The sequence below is a fragment of the Cyclopterus lumpus genome, chromosome 1, assembly GCF_009769545.1.
Source record: "Cyclopterus lumpus isolate fCycLum1 chromosome 1, fCycLum1.pri, whole genome shotgun sequence".
NCBI lineage: Eukaryota > Metazoa > Chordata > Actinopteri > Perciformes > Cyclopteridae > Cyclopterus > Cyclopterus lumpus.
Window position 1 is genome coordinate 10316368 of NC_046966.1, and position 17842 is coordinate 10334209.

At 42.7% G+C, this 17842-nt stretch overlaps 1 protein-coding gene across 5 annotated transcripts in view; it reads right to left on the reverse strand.

Moving 5' to 3' along the window:
- tsc2 (TSC complex subunit 2) overlaps positions 1-17842 on the reverse strand; it is a 25734-nt gene continuing 7892 nt past the window's right edge. The window contains exons 18-43 of one of the 5 annotated variants that reach the window (XM_034530793.1): positions 17135-17257; positions 16922-17028; positions 16635-16800; positions 16350-16472; positions 16089-16223; positions 15680-15869; positions 15474-15567; positions 15285-15387; positions 14771-14865; positions 12301-12441; positions 9886-10047; positions 9612-9770; positions 8991-9103; positions 7945-8187; positions 6730-6978; positions 6196-6285; positions 3478-3635; positions 2416-3023; positions 1682-1760; positions 1513-1599; positions 1240-1426; positions 1004-1143; positions 832-910; positions 634-725; positions 455-553; positions 1-353 (exon numbers count right to left, since the gene is read on the reverse strand). In XM_034530793.1, coding sequence (XP_034386684.1) covers positions 186-353; positions 455-553; positions 634-725; positions 832-910; positions 1004-1143; positions 1240-1426; positions 1513-1599; positions 1682-1760; positions 2416-3023; positions 3478-3635; positions 6196-6285; positions 6730-6978; positions 7945-8187; positions 8991-9103; positions 9612-9770; positions 9886-10047; positions 12301-12441; positions 14771-14865; positions 15285-15387; positions 15474-15567; positions 15680-15869; positions 16089-16223; positions 16350-16472; positions 16635-16800; positions 16922-17028; positions 17135-17257 — 3990 coding nt within the window. In that variant the 3' untranslated portion in view covers positions 1-185. Of the gene's footprint in view, positions 354-454; positions 554-633; positions 726-831; positions 911-1003; positions 1144-1239; positions 1427-1512; positions 1600-1681; positions 1761-2415; positions 3024-3477; positions 3636-6195; positions 6286-6729; positions 6979-7944; positions 8188-8990; positions 9104-9611; positions 9771-9885; positions 10048-12300; positions 12442-14770; positions 14866-15284; positions 15388-15473; positions 15568-15679; positions 15870-16088; positions 16224-16349; positions 16473-16634; positions 16801-16921; positions 17029-17134; positions 17258-17842 lie in introns of those variants that run through there. The other 4 variants (XM_034530811.1, XM_034530801.1, XM_034530819.1 and 1 more) reach the window with 4 other exon arrangements.

The window sequence follows — 17842 nt, forward strand, 5'->3', positions numbered from 1 at the left end:
CAGAAATGACGGTCGTCACAAAATAAGCCATTATTATTATACCATGAAGCTCATAGGTTTTCCAATACAAAGTTCCAATTGATTTAAGTCTAAACCTGTGTTTTGTCCGAAGAGTAAACTCATCTCTGCTCTTAAGGAGGTCTATGCATGTTTGCAGTTGTGTGTGTAGGTTTATTTGTACTTTTTCAAACAAAATCTGTGAAATCATCCACTGTTGACACCAGTCTTTTCCTCTGCCCAGAGGCTTCTTGGCTTTGTGTTGAAGTGCTCTGCTGAAACGACTTGTTCTGCTGAGTGTGTCCTTGGGTCAGAGAGATGCCGGGGGTCGAGCGAGACTGGATGTCTTCCTGGGCCTGAGCCAGAGCAAAGAGACAGCCAGATGGATTGATATTTAAAATAAGTAGAAGCAGTGTCAGTGATGAAGAACAACCTCTTTGTTTGTGTGCCTTCTTACCCTCGTCCTAATCCTCTTGATGTGTCGTAACCGCGCCAGCCACTTGGAGGCATAAGCATCAGAGGGGTTGGCTCTGTATTGATGCACCAAAGAGGCCATCTGCGGGTAGACAAAGAAGAGTGAGTGTGTGTGTGTAGGTGTGTGTAGGTGAGAGAGTTAGAGATAAGGGGAAGACTTACATTTGCATGCAAAGCCATCTGTCTGACCAAGAGAGGAAGGTTGCGGTCCGAAACGATTTTTGCCACCGTTGTGTCAACTAATGCTTCCAAGTCTGAGAGAGAGAGAGAGCGCAAAATAAGGAATATATATATATATATATATATATATATATATATATATATATATATATAACTTATTTTACGCAGTGATCGGCTTACCTTTGCGGCCCTGGAGGGTGACCAGGTTGCATTCATAATCCAGTGGTTTTATAATGACTTCCACAAAGTTAAACTGACCCTATTGGGAGGGAGGGAAAAAAAGATTAGATTTGCTTCAAAGTCCTGCAGATTTCAGACATGCAGGCATGTGTGTGTGTGTGCGCCCATGTACCTTAATGGTGCCTAGTTTGTACTCCTCTCCAGAGTCATTGTACACCACCATGACAAAATCGTTGCCAATGTGACGCTTTTTGTTGCAACAGCCCTTGTCGCTCTCCTTGTTCGGCATCAGCGTGGCTATGTGGAAGATGGCTGCAGAGACAGGAGTTCATTGATAAGAAACAAACTGAATGTGGAACACAAACGATGACTAAATGATCATGAATATGACTCTTTTCACACGCTCACCCTGCATGATGTCATCATGCCAGCAGTAGGTGAACTCTCCGTCGTCTCCATACTGGTCGAGCCCTCCGAGGAAGATCTGGTCGGGATCACAGTCTTTCAGATGGATTAATTTGCCCAGGCCTGTGAGGAAGGCAGCGTAGCGGTTCGAACCATATTCATTTGACAAGATGGCGACCTCATTGCTAACCTGAAGAGAGTGGATAGGATGAAGTCACTATGGGATTACTCTGATATTCAAATAAAGTAAATCAATGAATGTCCTTGTGTTCTCACCTGACCAGCTCCTACAAACACCACTCCAATCTTATGGGTGTCATAAGGAGGCATCTGGTCCAGGACCTTCACAGCACGGTCAATCACCTATCACAAAGAAGAAATACTGTAAAGGACACTGTAAATAGCACTGGAACAGATTCCAGGTCAGCCGTAGAAGTCAACGTACCTGAGTTTTGGGCAGCAGCAGAGGCTTGTTTGCTTCGTTTCCAAAGAAAGGCGAGTGGTACAGCTGGAGGAACACAAAGCTAGAGACGACAACAAATAAATACCATACTTATTGATGACATACTGACATTTTGAAGCATACATTTTTTTGACACACTTACGACTTCTTATGATTATGTTTCGTTATACTGTGCTACGAATTCTTGTGTACATACTATATACAATGACACTTTATGAGAAACTATACGATTACACCGTTTTAACTACTTTGACATACTTTAAGATGACCGTTTTATGGCTTTTTGCAACATACTATGCAGAGACCTTTTAATGACTTTCTTTTACATGCTATGTCTTTTTACTACATAGACTACTATAAACGTACTCGAACTTTTATATACTATATTATGACTTTTCCAACAAACTATAACACAATTATATTCAACAAACTACACAATGATTAAATAATGACTTATCGACATACTATGAATTTCTTGACATTCTATAGCTTTAAGACATGCTATATAGGACTTCGTTTTTGAAAATTCAATACCATGAATTGTTGATGACTTCTTTCTTCTTTTTTTTACATACTTTTGACCCTATTATGACTTACTTTGACTTTTTTTTAACGTACTATACAACTTTTTTATGGCAAATATCTCAAAGTGAAGTGTTGGCGGAAGGCAAAAAACCTTGAGGCGTTAATTCCAGTTTGTGCAAGGCTTGGATTACCTGGGGCTCAGTCCAGAGATCTTCTCGGTGTAGCTGGGTCCTGGTCGACTGTGGTACGAGTCCCTCTCCGTCCTCCTCTCCCTCCTGGAGGAAGGAGCTGATACTGAGATGGTATGACCTCGGGGTCGATGGCCTCCGCTCGGGGAAATGGGTCCAGGTTGTGCCACTGCTGCTGGAAACTCTAATCTCATCCTTGCTCCTCCACTTTGAGATGACACTACACCTGGGCCTTCACTCCCCTGACTCTGACTTCCCAGTCCGATAACATCCCCTCCTGTGCTTCCCTCCGACTTCTCCCTCTCAATCTGAGGCTGCTGGGGCTGAGGTTTGGCGTCTGAAGGTGCTCTGGGCCACGATGCGTCTCCTGGCACAGTCTCAGACTCAATCGTAGCCTTGGAGAACGCTTCGGGTAAGGTCTGGAGCTCTGGAGAGGAGCTAGACTTGTTAAGTCCATGACCCTGGGACTGAGTGTGGGTCTGGAAGGGAAGTTCGGGCCCCTGGCTGCCTGGGGTGGAGGGTCCCAGAATGGGCTGATCGATTGGAATCGCTCCCTCACTCACTTCCTCCAGCGTTGACTTTTCGTCATCTTGACTGGAGGTTGAGGAGGACTGGAGGAGAAAGATTAGAGTGCATTTTAAAACAAGAAGACATTAAAACATTTTTTTTTTTTTTTTTTAAAAAGGGCCATACCTGTGGGTTTATCGTGATGAACATAGTTAAAAACTTGCAAAACTAGAGAATGTGCAGAATAAAAAAGCTGGCATTCCCCTTATTATGCAGGAGCACAGGTAGGGAAAGCCACTTTGAGAGTGTAATAGAATCTCTTATCAGCTGATAATGAAACCACAGCAGGTGGAGTGGTGATGGTGAAACCCAAGTTTAAACTTTTCAGAGCTTGTCGAGACAGTACAGCCCAAAAAGCTGCAAGATGTTTTTTCGTCTGTATTGTTGTTGCAGTTGCACACATGGTATTTTGATTACTTGCTGGAGGTTCAAGTCAACATTAGACCTAGACGCCGTTGTGTGTGCAGAATGAAAGATAAGAGTGAACCTACTACCTACCCTGCTGAGCATTCCAGGTGGGGGGGTCTTTGTGAACTTGTCCGCAGACATAAAGATGGGATCAGAGGGCATTGGCTCAAACTCTTCACTCTCTAGCCAATCAGATGGGGTGTGTGCTGTAGTGACCCCTGACCCCTCCTCCGGCACCACCACAGAGTCTACAGCAGGATAGAGCAACAACCATGTGGGTTATAGGTGGATACACAAACTGGTGAAACCCCCCCCCCCCCCCCCACCACATGTACACAACAACGTTGTCTACCGGTAGTAACCCAACCAGATACAAAAGCATACGCAGGTGTAAGACTCCCATAACAAACATCAATGATTTTATCGCAGTAAATTTGACACATTCCCTCTGAAATTCTAAATTCTAGTAAAGTACAAAATTAGTGAAATAATTAATCATGGCAACATGACGTCTCCACATTGATTAGACCAACTCAAAAGGCAGCCATAAAAACGACAGACATTAAGATCATGACCAACAGAGTCCAGAGAGAGATTAGAGATGAAAACGGATCTATGCAGCAGGCAGCATCTATCCTTTACTGGATTTGTTACTTCATTTTTACATCAAAACACATGCATCTGTTTGGTTGGTTATCTTGGCCCTAAAGCTCTGCAGCAGCAGCCCAGACAAAGTCCTGTATCTTCTAGAAGAAGAAGACAGCACAAATGGGTCTATTTGACACTTGAGCGTTGGCCATCAAAACTGTCTTCATCTCCCTACTGGTCTACCAGTAAGGCAAGGAAGAGCATATTAGTTGGATGAGTTCTGGCCTTTCCTGTTGACAACAGCAAAGGGTCAAAGGTTAAAAGGTCAACCAGGGACTATATTTCATTGTCAGAAAGTTAGAGAAAATGATTAGGATGGAAAAAACAAATCATGGAGAGAGTAAAGAAATAAATCATGAGCCATGTTTAAGTGACATGGGACTGTTTGATCCAAATGCAGGCACGTTTTCAGCATCTCTTGTGGATGTGCTTCCCTCCCCGTGTTAATAGAAGACTGATGGGTAAAGCAGAAATAATAAATTCTTTCACTTGCACAATTTTGAGTATAAAAGCTGCAGCAGAGTCATCTGTGACAGGTGTGCAGGAGAGAGGTGCTACAACTCCTACACATCATATATCACTTACTTAAGGGATAGATTGACATTGTGGGGAATACAAATTCACTTTCTAGCCGAGATGGATAGAAAGCCCCTGTGCAACATGCCATTTTAACACTTCAGTGTTTTACGGATTAAACCATAGACGGTATGTAAAAATAACTTTACAGGGCTCTGCAATACAAGTCCTGCATGTTGTCCACAGCGGTCCTTCTCATTGACTGCAGTTGACTTTTGTCGCTGGATATACTAACGTTATAACCAAACTCAAGAAACGCATTTTCCCGTTCCCCGTTGCAAGTCTTCATGCTAAGCTAACCAGCTGCTAGCTCCAACTTCATATTGAACAATGGACAGATATGAGAAGGATATCCATATTTTAATGTAACTGTCCTCAAAAAAGTGACTAAGCATTAGGGTTGCAAAGGAGCGGAAAGTTTCCGGTAAATTTCCGGAAAGTTTCCACTGGAATTTTGGCTGGGGAATTTTGAAAAAAAAAAAAGTGCCTACGTTTTTTTGCAAAAGCATATAAACAGGGAACTTAAATGTAGTTGAGAACAAGACTATGCACGCCTAGCTCAGCTGGACACTGAATGCAGCTGGTTGGGAACATTGTCTGCCAGAAACATAAACGTAAACATAAAACGTTCTGTTGTTTTTGAACGTCTTTGTCATCAGTGTTGTCTGAACGTTTCAGCCCTATGCCTGGCAAGTTGTGTAGAGGCCAAGAGCGGTATTGCAGAGATAGAGATTTCAATTATAGCTCGCAACATATTGAAAAAAATAACTGAATTAGTTCAACATTTTGAATTATGAACTGATCTAGTTCATTTTAAAATGTGTGAACTATGAACTGAATTAGTTCATGTAGAAAGTGAACTTTCCCAACACCGTTTGTCATATAGCATATTGATTACTTGGTAAACTGAGGCCATGTTCATTTTAATACCAAGTTTATTTGTATACAGTGGACTAACTTTTTACAGCAGTGAGGAGGACGTTGATGAGGTCCAGGAAGAAAGCATTTAGACCTGAAAGGATTCAGGGAAAAACACCCAAAACAATTTGGGTTGGGGGGTGGTGATCATAGGGAATACACCCTTTTTATTCAATGTTCATGTTGTTGTTGTTGATCAATGAAAGAATAAAGTTCTACTCACAAAATGTCAAAAGTCATTTCTAAAAGTTGTATTATAAATGTTTGCATGCATGTCTGCTTATGACAAGGTACATACAGTTAAATTACCCCAAAATTCCCAGTGTATTCCTGTTAATTCCCGTATATTCCCGTTTATTCCCGTGGAAAGTTTCGAACTTTGAATATTCCCGGAATTTTGCAACCCTACTAAGCATATTACCAAAATGTCAAACTATTCCTTTAAAACATCTTATTGAAAAAAAGCAATATTCTTTGGATCTTACACGATTAATAGCAAGTAAGAGATAATGTATGACTGTACGACCAACATTTATAAAATTCCAGTAAAGGGGCTAAAATGAATTGTCATTTATGCTGGCAGACCACTCTATTGTGCAAGAAGAAATAAACTACACCAGGAGTTTTCTGGAGGGGGAGGGGAGGCACACATGTGGTGGACGGTACCTGCCCAGGAAATGCTCCTGTGCAACCTGCCGGGGACTGGAAGGCCTGGGGGGGCTGAGCCCAAACCCAGCGACCAGAGAGAGCTGCCCTCTGCAGTTGGGACACCAGAGGACCGGTCGGTGGCGCATGACGCCAATCACAAACCAGCATGGGGGTGAGGATGAAAAAACATGAAAACAAACTAATCAGAACAAGGGAAAAAAACTCAAAAAAGGCAGAGAGGAAAAAAGAGAAAGAAAGAAAGAGTGAAGTAAAAAAGATGGATTGATGAGGTAATAAAGAGAAAATGTGAAGATAATTAACTGGAGGCAGATGAGCCCCAGAGGAGGAGAGACAATGAACAAAAGCACAAAACAATGGAACAGGAGGCTTCTGGAAAAAAAGAAGACATTTGACTGAAACAAAAAGCATGTCAAAGCAGTGAACTTTGACCATCAATGACCGGAGCACATCCAGGCTGGCTTATAATCTTCAGTTCAAGTAATTACAGGCAAATTGGCACTGAGCGCAGTCAATTAACAGACTGTTACCCACCAGTGTTTGAGCGTTGGATCAGGTTTGCCTTCCCTCCAACGCTGCTGTGCGTTTGGGTTAGCGGCTCGGAGACCTGGGCTGGTGCTGGAGCAGCGGAGCTGGCTGGAGCGCTGGCTGTCTGGGTAGGAGGCTCCTTCACTCCCTCCATGGCCATGAGGACAGTGGAGAGCTCCTGCAGTGGCATGTTGCCGAGCTCAGAGGAAAAGGGACTGGGGGGGTTCTCAAGACACATCAGCCAGCTTGTGTTACCTGTGACGACAGACAGAAACACAGTTTGAAAGTTTACCAAAGCATGTCGGAGATTGTTTTTCTAATTTTCCTCCTGGCACCCACTCACATTTCCATCAGAGGGGTATGAAAATAAACGTGCAAAGTCATGTAATGTGCTCGAGATGGACAATTTACTGTAGTTAAATATATTTTAATTGGGGATGTATGAAGTGAAACTTATTTATACGGCTTTGAAGAGAGGATAGAAAAGTTTCATTTTCAGTTCAGTTCCCTGTCAAGAGAAGGCAGTGAAAATATTCTAAATATTGCGCACACTGCACTTAAAGATTGTTTTAGGGCAACCTTACTTTCAGGTGGCTAAAATACATTTTGCGGTTGGCCCTGTCCACAGTAGCACATTGATGCAGACGTCATCTACACTAACGATGGATAAGTACTTCATACAACCACACTTCAAATAACACTTCAAGTAAGCTCAAACATGCAACATCTGTGACTTATCTGCTGAAAAACACTGCATTCATTGAGAAAAGTGTTGTTTAACTGAATTAACAAAAGTACAACAAATAAAAAAAAATGTTAACACTACAATCTATAAGGATGCTCTTGAATAATAAAAAAACTGAAATGACAAAGAATGAAGGATACTACATGTTCTGTTTTGAATTAATAATCTTGTGCAGGTTTCAAGTTACTGCAACTTCATTTTTACATTGTCCAAAATATAATCAAGGACTGATTGAAAGATACATTTGATATAAAAAGCACCTTGTCTGCTTCAGAAATGGTCCGTTGTATTGTTACTTAGTCAATTTGTAGTGAACTGGTAGGGTCTTAATAATTAGGACAACTAAAATTATAGACTTGCAGTTATATGCTTAAGCTAATCATTAATGTTGCAGTTTACATCCACGTGAATAACAAAACAACAATCCTCAGAGACTTGGTGATGATTCATCTGTTGCAGTTGTTAAGTTTGCATACCAGACGGTCTCCGGATGAAGATCTCTGCCCAGCCCTGTGTGAGCATGGGGATAAACTCAGCCAGACTGGGGTTGTCTTTGAGAGGAGGGGGAGCAGACGGGGCAGCAGAGGTGGAAGAGGGAGGACCCAGAGCATCCAGGGTGGGAACAGAGGGGGGAGAGAGTGGAGCAGCTAACTCCCCCTCAGAGGGGGACACCAGAGGACTGAGACTCTGAGCAGGACCGGCACGAAGAGCGTGGCCACCTGCAATGAGAGAGAAAGGTCATCATTAGTCAGCCTGTCTCCTTACTTTACTCGCATTAAATGCAGTTTGAAACAGTAAGCTCATTATATATAAATACTTTTTTTTTTTAAATATATATATATATATATATATATATATATATATATATATATATATATATATTATTTTTTTTTACATCTGCTTTAGTTCAACACTGTCCTGTAGACGCCAAGATGCACAAAACAAAAAAGATTAGCCAGATTAAAAGTTCTGACTCTTTATTTCATCCAGAAATACTAACAAAAAATACAAAGTACAGACAGAACATAATGCATGGAAGATCACAGCCAAGAAGTCTAACTTTGTACCCCATTTTTGTTGTACTCTGACTGAATAATGATGAATAATAGGACTAGTATGACATGTTTCTGACAGGAATAGAGTGGGTTGCAGTCAAAAGGCCATGAAATAACACAGACAGGCACAGATAAAACCATGGCTGCAAAAATATGGAGGATAAAGGCTGAAAATATATGGAGGATGAAGGCTACCTGAATATTTCTCATTGAAAGACCGCGATAAATGCAAGCCATTTTGCCGGCTCTTCAAAGGATGTTTAAAAAATTTATTTCAGAAAAAAACATTTTGGCTGCAATCATCTTAAAAAAAAATATTGTTTAGTTTTAGCCATTTTAGCATTGTCCCACAAACTTTAGACAATTTTCTTTGATACCAAAACCATAGTTAATGTCTGAAATGATGAGAGACGGTGGTGCATTGTGGGATGTTTGTGTTACCTGTCAAGCAGCTGAATATTTATTACCTGACATGGAGCGGACCCGTATGCGTGTGGCTCTGTTGTGCTGTTGGCTTGACTGTGATTCCAATTTGGCTGGAGCTTCTTTGGTGATTCGGGTGTGTAGTGACGGATCTGACCTGCAGGACCAGGTAAGAAATAGGATTAAAAAGCAGCTAAAAAGACTAAAACTCTACAGCCATGCTAGCAGCACTGTAATGTTTTGCATACAGAGCGGTGCATCAGGCTAGATGCTAACGTTTACACAATTACAACAAGGACATGTTCAAGTTTAGCAGATTTAATATTTACCGTGTTCATCATCTTAGTTTAGCATGTTAATGATCGCTAGTTAGCTCTTAACACAAATTACAGCTGATTGGTGCGTCATTAGTTTAGCAGGCATTTGATTATAAACCAAAGTATTGGACCAATTTAAATGTTGACCTAATGATGGCGCTTGATGAACAAAAAAAATCAAGGAATGGCTGAAGTCATTAGAATTTATCCTCAAGGGAACAAGAATATCTGGACCAAATTTCATGTCAATCCATCCAATAGTTGTTGACTAAAAGGAGGTGGACCAACCGACAGACAGACGTTGGCATCCCTAGAGCCACAGCTAGCCAGTTTTGAAGCGTGCTTCACCTCGTCATTTCCCCTCCTCCTCCCAGGCGTTCAGCAATGTCCAAGCCCAGCAGCGCTTGAGTTCTGACGCCTCCTCCGGTTGTTATGGTCACCAGCTTGTTGCCCACAAGCCAGGTCATACTGCGTCCCCCCGCCAAAAGGAACTCCGCGATGGGAGACCTAAGAGAAGATATAACGTTCATGACCGCTACAGCTTCTCACAATTCTTTTTTACAAAATATCACTTGCAAAGTGCCAACCAACATAAAAAAAAGGAAAATAAGTCCTTGCACACCTCTTGGGCAGGGCGGAGAAGTTGGAGAAAACATATCGTGCCATCATGTCCAGACAGGTCTCTGTGAGCTCCAGGTGGACAGTCTTTAGCCCTTCATCTGCCTGAGTCACCGCGTTTTCATCGGCGGAGCCCAGACTGCAGGTGGTGGTTGAGGTGTGCATCCTACAGGAGGAAGCAGAGACAAAGATAAACAACAGCAAGGAGGACAGCGGTGGAAGAGGGAGGCACGCAGGCTCTCGATATAGTTTAACAGGTAATCAGTGCAAACAGTTACATGCAAGCTCAGGATATACAGACAGAGAGAGAAATGCAGAACGTCACAAAAATCACCAAAGTTTCTGTTAGTATCACATGCAACACAATGCATCCACGTGTGTATACACAAAATGCACCAACAGATAAACAGATAGCTTTTCTTAAGCACACAGACAGACACACACACACACACACAGGGACATGGTATAAGTGGCTTCATAAGCTGTGTTACGACATGTTATTTCCCAAGATGCAGATAAGCTCTGTATAGAAAGTACAGAAGGGATCTATGGTGCAACACATGATGATAAATATGCCACAGGATTGCAGAGAAACCAGCAGGTAGAAGCTGTGTGTGAGTATAAACTAATGTCTTTGCTGGAGCCAAATCTCTTTATTAGTGTTCAATGTAGAGTGAGCTGCACCGCTTTGTATCCACAACAACCATTACCGCGTGATCAACCGGCAAATCAGGTTAAAAGCACCTTTACAGATGTTAACATCAGTCTCACTCAGTCTCATCAGGCCTTGAAAGATACTTCAGTCAAAATGAGTTTTGGCTCGTTGCTCAGAAGCAAATTCACGACAAGACTCTGGGATGACGGAGCCCAATTGTGATGTCTCTTTTCATCTCTGTGGAGAGTATAGAAGGCAGGTAGACTGTTTTCATGCCTCAGACTCAAAGAAAACCACAGAGAAGATAAACAGAGGAACAAATAAGGATAATTTGTATACAGCTGTGCATATTGAACAAGAAACATCACTTAGACCATGTCCCAGCATGCGAATAAACCACCATAGCACATGATTTGTACTTACCATTCTTCTATATCGATTCATGTTTCACTTCAAAGTCTAGTGGTACTCCAAACAACATGACCATGAAACTCTCACGACTGAAACAGAGTGTGTTGTGTTCACTGCTTTCTGATATTGTTTATCACATATTTTGCTATTTCAATGCATTAAAACGAAAGCTGATTTGTGGAATTCATAGGGCTTTGCTTTCTTCATGCAGGTGCAGAACAAATGTCAGTAGGGATGCATGAGCGTCACAACACAAGCTCAGCTAAAGAACAGATAATAAAACAAAACATCTTTAGGGTAATGTCTCAATATCACATGGAGTTAAGCTTACAAATACCTTAAAGTCTAAAAACATGGTCATGTTGTCTGAACTGAAACTCGTGTCCACAAGAAAACAGGCTTCAAACTAACTAATCACCCAGGTGATACCTTTCAAGACACAAACTGTTTGAGAAAATAGCAGATTTGCAGGCATTTAGCAGTTTAAACAGATCCACACTGCAGTTGTTTATTATGATAAAGTGTCATATGTGTGAATTAAATTAACAAAATACTTTTGCTGCCGTCTGTTGGGCAGGACGTATTAAATATAGTGGCACTGCAGCCACATCTCACAACTGCAATGTTAGATCGTACATCTGATAAGCACAGATATATAGATAGAGCATGAAGGTATGAAGATAGGTCAGGCAGAGAGTGTTGTGTACATGTGCATACTGATATGAATGACTTGAGTCTGTAACCAAAAATGTAAAAGCTCACATCTGCCCAGCTAGTTTAGAAATGCCACACTAGGAGATTGCCATGGTCTTAGCAGCACAGAGTATGTTTGTCGGTGGAGTAAACAAAAAGTCAAGCAAGCAAACAAAGCTGTTGTGAAGCTAAAGTGCCCTCCCACCAGGAAAAGGGAGGCGATTGTTGTCAATCAGGATAACGTCCGATCACTTTGGGGTCACATGCTTTGTACTTATCCCTCCTGCCATTCATTTGTTGTTGGGCCAATCAAAACCAGTCAGCAATACTGACAAAAAAACAAATTAAAATTTGATGAAAATAAAAGCAAAATTGATATCCTCTGCAAAAAAGTGCATGCAAAAGCAAATCATGAAAACAAAATCTAAAACAGCATGTGTTTGAATGCAGCCCAAAACAAACCAAAAAGGTAGACACACACAGACACACACACACACCTTCCTCCAGCATGCACCAACCGCTCCAGGTGACCCTGGCAACAAACCACCCAACGCCCGCCCAACGGACCCACAAGACAATGACCCTACACCCCGTCCCATGGAGGAAGCGACAAGTGTTTGGGTTGTTGTTGTTTGGTTACCCGGAAGGCTCTTCTCTAACCTGCGGACCGCGTGTTCGGAGACACTGATGCTGCGGGAGCGGAACGCATCCATGGCTGACAGATCCCTCAGCTCTTTAACTGGAGAGCTGCTGCTATTGGCTACCGCTGCTGCCGCCTTTGCCACTTTCGCTGCTCGCAGACTGGGCGGTGATGAGTACCCATGGCGAATGGCAGGGGGAACGGGGCCGGGTTGACGATTTGGTGGTCGTGGGCAGTAAGGGGGTGGGTCATCGTGAGGGTGGTTTTGGATGGTGGGGGGAGTATGGAGCCGTGTCAGGAGACAGCAGGGGTGCGTGGGCACATGCCACGCATGGGTGGGGGGGGGGGTCAGGGAACAAAAGGTCAACGGGCAGAGGTCACAGGAGAAGGGAGGGGCCAGGAACAGTGTAAGAGGGATCCAAGATGACACGACCACCCCCCAAACCACAACGCAACCAATCGCAGGATGCAGGGAACGGGGTCAAATGAAGAATTGAAAGAAAACAAGGTGAAAATTAACAGCAGTGAACACTATGAATCAGATTACAGGAGAGCGCAATAAGAAAGAGGATTACAACAAAAAAAGGGATAAACAAACTAAAAAAAGGAAAAACAGACAAGCTACAGCAGAGGGAAAACCAGCTTATGCTACTCAGAAAAGAAAATACACACAGAAAGTATTTAGGAGAGCAACAAAATAAACATTATTTCACACAGCAGGTACATAGTGAAGCCAAGGACTCGTACAGGAGAAGTAAAGTAGTAGGGATGGACTCAGCACAGGCCTGACTCAATGGAAGTTAAAACGGAAGAAAAATCATCCAACTGAAAATTAAATGTTGGGATAAACCTGAGGGTTGGAGCACAGCAAGTCTGGACTAAATACACTAAGGAAGCCAATGAAGGACAAGACTTTAATCTACTAATTTGTAATAGATTTAAAAAGGTGATCAAGGCTTTTGGAAAAATCAAATTGAACCTCAAAGTTTCCCATAACCTTATCTTATAAAGGATGTTAGAGAAGAGAGCAGTGCTAGATATTAAATTATTCATATAAAATCAGACATGCAGCCCTCCAACCCAACAGTGGGCTATGAGCAGCACAAGGACGGCTCACTGGATGAATGATGACACAATATGGAACATTGAAAGTGGGTTTTATATGGAAGATCATTAGGAACTGATGTTAGCAGAGGCGCTATATATCGCTATGAAAAGCTGTAACGGAGATTGTGCTTGATTGCAATGAGAGCAAGGGTGTTGGGAGTTTTTACATTTGTGTTATGAATAGGTATGGGCGACCTAACCAGAAATGAGGGGACTTGGGGGGGAAAAAAGATATAATTGCACAACAGAGAAGGGATTTAATAAAAGGCTGCAATCTCTGGGCCAAAAAATGCTAATATAAATGGGAAAGCAGTGTAATCGATTTGTTCAGGGAACGGCCCATCCAGAGTGTGTGGTCCCACATTACATTATTTTGGGTCATCATAATATAATATCTCCGTGGAAATATTAGATGAACGAGGAGACTTAATTTTTTGTATGAAAAAGACGTGAATACAGAGTCGTGTGTGTTTATCAGAGCTGATGTTTGTAGAGACAACAGGGGGAAATGGCTAAATCTCTTTGTTGTCCTCTTCAGTTGGCAGCAAACCTGTGCATCACAGCACACATCTGAGTCTCAGCTGGTTAAACTTCCAAACAGAAGTTCAGTCCTTCTCTCTGCGGTCACCTACACTGAGTTTCTTTGGACGCAGCTTATCGGGACGATAATGACACGGACAACAAACATTCACACCATGTACAGATGAGAATGACGCCTTGCTGAGAAAAGCTTCCTTACACCTCTGTGAGAAAGTGTGTATTTTTCTTTGTGTACTTGTACAGTTTGTATTTACAATGGTCATAAACAACAGTCAGATGGTGAGATGTGACAGCAAGAGAAAGAAAACCAGATAGTTCTTTCCCAACGCTCAGTATGTACTTTGGTATGCTACAGGTGGTGGACCCAGTAACACAAACATCTGGATAATATAATGTAATCCACTACAACAACACAAACCCAACAGCTTCCATTACTACCACAGGGAGGAATGAAAAACATCTCTGGGTGCCAACAAAAATGTCCAATCAACCGTCGGGCTATTGCCTCAGACTGCATTATATTATACAGGTGTTTGTGCTATTTTGTCCACCCCACGTATGCAATTAAAATGAGCAGAAGTGAGTTTCAAAACATAAAAACTAATTACGGTGGGAATTTCAAAATGTAAATGCATGAACGATAAATAAAACAAACTAATGATCGCCATTGCAACCTGAGAGGAGTCACTGCAACCATCACGCCACAGTACCAGTCATGCTGAGTCACCTGTTGCTTTGGAAAGCCCAACCCTCTCACACAACAATGGCCACATGGGCTGTGAGTGGGGCTGCTGGTCTGGATGTCAGCCCTTGCAGCGGTCATTGTGTCTGCGTGTGCTTTACCTCTTGGGCCTTTCATTGAGGCTGGTGCTTCGAGCACGAAAGGAACTTTGCTCATGACCGTCATCGAATGGCAGCAGGGCGTTGGAGCGCAAACCCTGAACACAGACAACATGGTCAATTAAATGTAGTTTAAGTTAATTAAAAGGATAGCTACAACGCCAAATAGTGTCGGAGGATTAAAAGATAAGACTCATTAAATTTGACCAGATTCACTGTTATGGTTTAACGTCACAGGTCTGCAGTTTGTTTTAGGAGGCTTTAAAGGAACAGTTTGACATTTTGTAAAAGCACTTAGTCGTGTTCTTGCCAAGAGTTTGATTAAGTTAAATGAAGCTGTTGATTAATTTCCACGTATGATTTATACTCTTGTACTTTTCTTAGTATTGTGTTTTTTCTCATTGGTCTCTCTGTATTTACATGTGTATTTGTATATACATCAGATGTTATATTTCAAAATAGAATCTGCAAGCCAATAAAAGGTAAGTAGGGAAGAAAAAAAAAAAACAGCACAGACCTTTGTGATGTACTGAACAAAGTCCTTGCGGAAGGGGAGTCTGCAGCGTATGAACCACATGGCGATCACATGATGGGCCAAAGACACAATGTACTGGTTGAACCTGATGGAAATGGAAGAAACAAAAACAGGTCAGAGTGTGTCTGTGCATTTGAGAATACACATGGTTGTGTGTATGCGAGCACTTACTTGGAAGGGTTAGTGTAGGGGAGAGAGATGGCAAACACGCTGACGTACTGCTCAGCCACAAAGTTGGCATACAGATGGGGAAGGCGTACCAGAGCTGTGAAACGGCAGAGAAGAACAAATGCATCGACCAAACACCTTCAACATCCAACAAGGAAACGTTTAAGAAAAACACTGAAGAAGTTTTCAGAAATTCTTTTGGTGCTCACTGGAGAGGAACTCGAGCATAGGAGATGCCATGGCAACAGTTGCAGAGATGTGGGTGAGCTTGACGATAAGAGCGGGGAGGAGCTTGATCATGATGTCAGGCATCTCCACAGTGCACATTGTAAGAGCCACCACGCACTGCTTGGCACAGCGGTAAATGAGGCCGGTCTCGAGGCACTGAACCAGTTCTCTCTGTAGAGGGGAAAGGAAATTTACTAATGTCATTCAAGCATGGAAATAACTGTGTGCGCGCGCACGTGTGTGTGTGTGTGTGTGCTGGGATTACCACACCAGCCAGAATGGGATGCTGTGGATCTTCTGGCAGTCAGTAAACCAACATTCAAGCTTAAGAATATCCTAGAAACCTGTTGGGGAAGTTGACTGTCACTTTACTCGGACCATCGTTTGTACCTGTCTCAACTGCTCCAGGTAGTTATGGTAGGAGGTGATCGCTGTGAGGACAGGAACCACCGCCAACTGTACGTCAGTGCGAGAAAATCCCTCTGGAGTCTTCTTCAGACGCTCCGTGATCAGTCGATCTGTCACCTACAAGCAAACAGACAGAACATTCGCAACTTAAAGCATTGTGACATTTGGTCATGTGTACGCAAAACAAATTCACATGTGTACAGACTTGCAAGTATAGATTGCATGCGTCTATATTTGCTCTACCATGCAGCAGAGTGTAGAACAGAGCTGGTCCAAGCTGCAAGGGGATGTGAGCAGGAGCACTTTGTACTGCAGTGCCCAAGGCAGTTTGTCGAGAACCAGCTTCAGCACCTTCCAATCGGTCTCCTACAAGAGAAGAATGTACCATATCTAATGTCTTTAAAACAGCAAAGTAATTAGCTACAAAAGGGAAATACACCTCAGTGCAATAGCAATACTATAAGAAATAGCAGACACAATTGTGCATGTTACTTATCTATGAGTTGAATACAATAATGTTGTGTGTACCATCTTGAGGCACTGCAGGAGCACACTGAAGGCCGGTGCGTAGGGCAGGTAGGCCGAGCGTATGAAGCCCATTAAAGCAGGAGGAGCAGTGGGGGGAGCAGGGCTGCCAGCAGGAGGAGACGTTGAACCTGCAGGCTTCTTTTCACTCACACGCTTCTCTGGCTCCCTGAAACAACAAAGGGCACAATTAACTTATAACAATAGTTCAAATCTAGTTGACTGGATTATAATGAGCCAAACTGATGCAGGTCAGAGCTGTGGTAAATGTGGCACGTATGCCTCCTCACCCTGTGTCACAGTAGCAGTAAGGGCTGAACCTTATGGCTCTGTCTTTGTTGGGGACTCCGAGGCGGTGAAGAGAGTCTGCTCGCATCATCAGGAAGAAGTCAAACACCTGAAGGAGAGAATCAAAAAGGTAAAGGACCAAAACGTTGCATGTACGTTACAAATGGAGTAAGAGATACAGAAATATGCAGATCCCCCCCCCCCCTCCCCCTTACCTGTAGTCTAATACTGGAAGCGATAGCTGAATAGTACTTATTCTTGTAGTGAAGCTGCAGGTGGCCGATAAGCAACTCATACACTCGACTGGCATGGCCGGCTGGTAGGCTGTAAAGCTTGCTCTGCCAGGAGAGAAAGACCTTATTAACTCTGCTTCCTCCCCGGAGTCTTTGTGACTTCACATCTCATAAGTCCAGGGTCCATTGGACCTGGCGGTGTCTGATGCCTGGTGAGCCTGTCTCGCGTTGGCCCTGCTGATTGCCCCGCCCCCCCTCCTCTCATACATTGTCATATTCATGTAATGTGTTTATGTAACTTTGTAATGCTGTTCATTCTGTACACATGACATCTATTGCTTCTGTCCATCCGGGGAGAGGGATCCTCCTCTGTTGCTCTCCTGAAGGTTTCTTCCTTTTTTTCCCTGCGAAAGGTTATTTTTTGGGGGAGTTTTTCCTGATCCGATGTGAGGTCCTGGGACAGGGATGTTGTATGTGTACAGATTGTAAAGCCCTCTGAGGCAAATTTGTAATTTGTGATATTGGGCTATACAAAATAAACTGAATTGAAACTGAATTGAATTGAAAAAGAGATGAAGATCGATTACATTTCTATATTTATTCTCGGCTATGTTTAAAACTATTACTGATATAAAAGAAAACTTAAACATTTTTCAGGCATCTAAAAATTCTACCAAAAACTGTTTATTT